The sequence below is a fragment of the Sinocyclocheilus grahami genome, unplaced genomic scaffold, assembly GCF_001515645.1.
Source record: "Sinocyclocheilus grahami isolate Dianchi unplaced genomic scaffold, SAMN03320097.WGS_v1.1 scaffold7478.1, whole genome shotgun sequence".
Lineage (NCBI taxonomy): Eukaryota > Metazoa > Chordata > Actinopteri > Cypriniformes > Cyprinidae > Sinocyclocheilus > Sinocyclocheilus grahami.
This window is the reverse complement of record NW_015511501.1, coordinates 1-2,015: the sequence shown is the minus strand read 5'-3', so window position 1 is coordinate 2,015 and position 2,015 is coordinate 1. Positions and strand designations below refer to the sequence as shown.

Here is a 2,015-nt window from a genome sequence, read left to right as displayed (position 1 = left end):
TGTTTTTTCCTAGGCAAAAAGAACAGATGAATAAGAGAAATGGAGAGAGTGCAGTTGACCAGCGTTACCTTTTCCACGGTACAGATGAGTCTCTCATAGCAGCGATTTGTGAGCAAAACTTTGACTGGAGGATCTGTGGAAGTCACGGGACACTTTATGGGAAAGGTATTTACACATTTGTTCAATAGCATATACGTATAACAGTTCTTCACCTTGTCATGTAGCCTACAATAAAAGAATATTCAATTCAATATATTCAAGAATTATTGAATGCTTTCTCAAATATTGGACATTGCATGTGTTTTTTATGTTTACAGGCAGCTATTTTGCCAGAGATTCTTCATACTCTGACAAATATGCAAAATCCAGGAACGGCAAGACCAAGAAGATGTTCGTGGCTCTGGTGCTGGTGGGAAACTTCACAAGGGGTAACAATACTTTAGTCCGTCCTCCACAGAAACCCAACAGCCAAGGCTTTTACGACAGCTGTGTTGATAATGAGACTAACCCGGCCATTTTTGTTGTGTTTGAGAAATTCCAGATCTATCCTGAGTACATCATTGAATACTCTTAATTTGTATAGTATCGAAATACTTGAATATATTTCGAAGGTCTCCTTGTCTATCTTGAAATACTTATGAAAGTCCTGATACACAGACCATTTATGTTAACATCACTGAATATAACCAAAATCTATATCTCTTTGGCATCTTCTTTCAAGTAAAAGATTGTAGGGAATAAGGTAATAATTACGTAATAAATAACGGTGTTTTATGATTTAGTTGACAATTGTATGAAAACTGACCATTACTCATGGCCATTATATTTAGATTTTTTTAAATGTAATTCATGTTTGATTTATTTTAATGTTGAATGAGGTGAATAGAATTAAAGTACTGATACTGTTACTATTACTTTCATTGCTGTAAAAATAAATAAATAAATAAAAAAATTTGTTTTTATAAATGTTTTTTTTTTTTTTTTTACATTTTTTAATTGGATCAGCTAATTTAAAAAAAAAAAAAACAACAAAACAAAAAATAGCTATTTCTCTCATGAATGTGTTAAGAAAAACTAGCGTAGATGTCTACAACTTAAATATCGGTCGGTCTGTTAGTCACACAAAGTTATCTTATGGCTTCAGAGAACTTGAAATATAGTGTATGAGTCGTATGGACCGCTTCTATGGTGTATGAAGACACCCACCTTTTGTGTTTGGGCTGGCTAAGTACATAATAACAAAAGTTCATTTCTGGGTGAACTATCCCTTTAAATATATCAGTCTCTGAGTTGGTATTTGACTTTGAACTTTTGCTTACTGTTTTTTTTCCACCCATCACATTCCTGGACCTTTGGGAAAATGCTGATATGCAAAGTACAGCATAGCTATAAACAATACAGTTTGACAAACAACTAGGAATGATTTGCAGCATTTAATACCGAAAACAAAATCACAGATTAAAACACAGGCAAGAGGAAGTAGGACATTTACAAGGAAATCATTTGAAGACATGGAGCAGGTGTGTCACTGACTACCCAGAGAACAGATTCTCTAGTCACTGTGACCGCTAGTGGTTAAACTGAGAAGTGAAGTCTTAGAAAACGGATCTAATGTACAGTAAATTGGTTTTATTTAACCAAGACGAGCTCTCAAAGAGTTGTTGTTCTCTTAATCAAACCTCTAAAAGCTCTAAGGTTTAAATTTCCCGAAATCATAACATTTATATATTCCTTTGATGTGTGGGTCTAAAATGCTTGATATCAAATGAAATGTGTAATTGAAGATAAATACACATATTCTGACTGATAAACCATTTATCATGTAATACTTTTGATTTCAAATCCTTTTTTTGTTTGTAGAGTTCACAATCACTCTGTACACTCAAACCTTAAAAATCACATCACCCTGGGTCTTCATTGCAGCTTAATGTAATATAAATGATGTAAAATTAGCATAATCATCAGAAGCTCAAATATTAGCAGTAAGGCAAGACATGTCCAATCCCAGTTCCTTC

At 33.5% G+C, this 2,015-nt stretch overlaps 1 protein-coding gene across 1 annotated transcript; it reads left to right on the top strand.

The window, feature by feature from the left end:
• Nucleotides 1-7: 7 nt before the first annotated feature.
• Nucleotides 8-934, top strand: LOC107577852 (poly [ADP-ribose] polymerase 12-like). Its single transcript, XM_016263884.1, has 2 exons — nucleotides 8-165; nucleotides 318-934. Exons 1-2 carry the CDS (start codon nucleotides 27-29, stop codon nucleotides 572-574), a joined length of 396 nt encoding a protein of 131 aa, XP_016119370.1. The 5' UTR covers nucleotides 8-26; the 3' UTR covers nucleotides 575-934.
• Nucleotides 935-2,015: the final 1,081 nt, after the last annotated feature.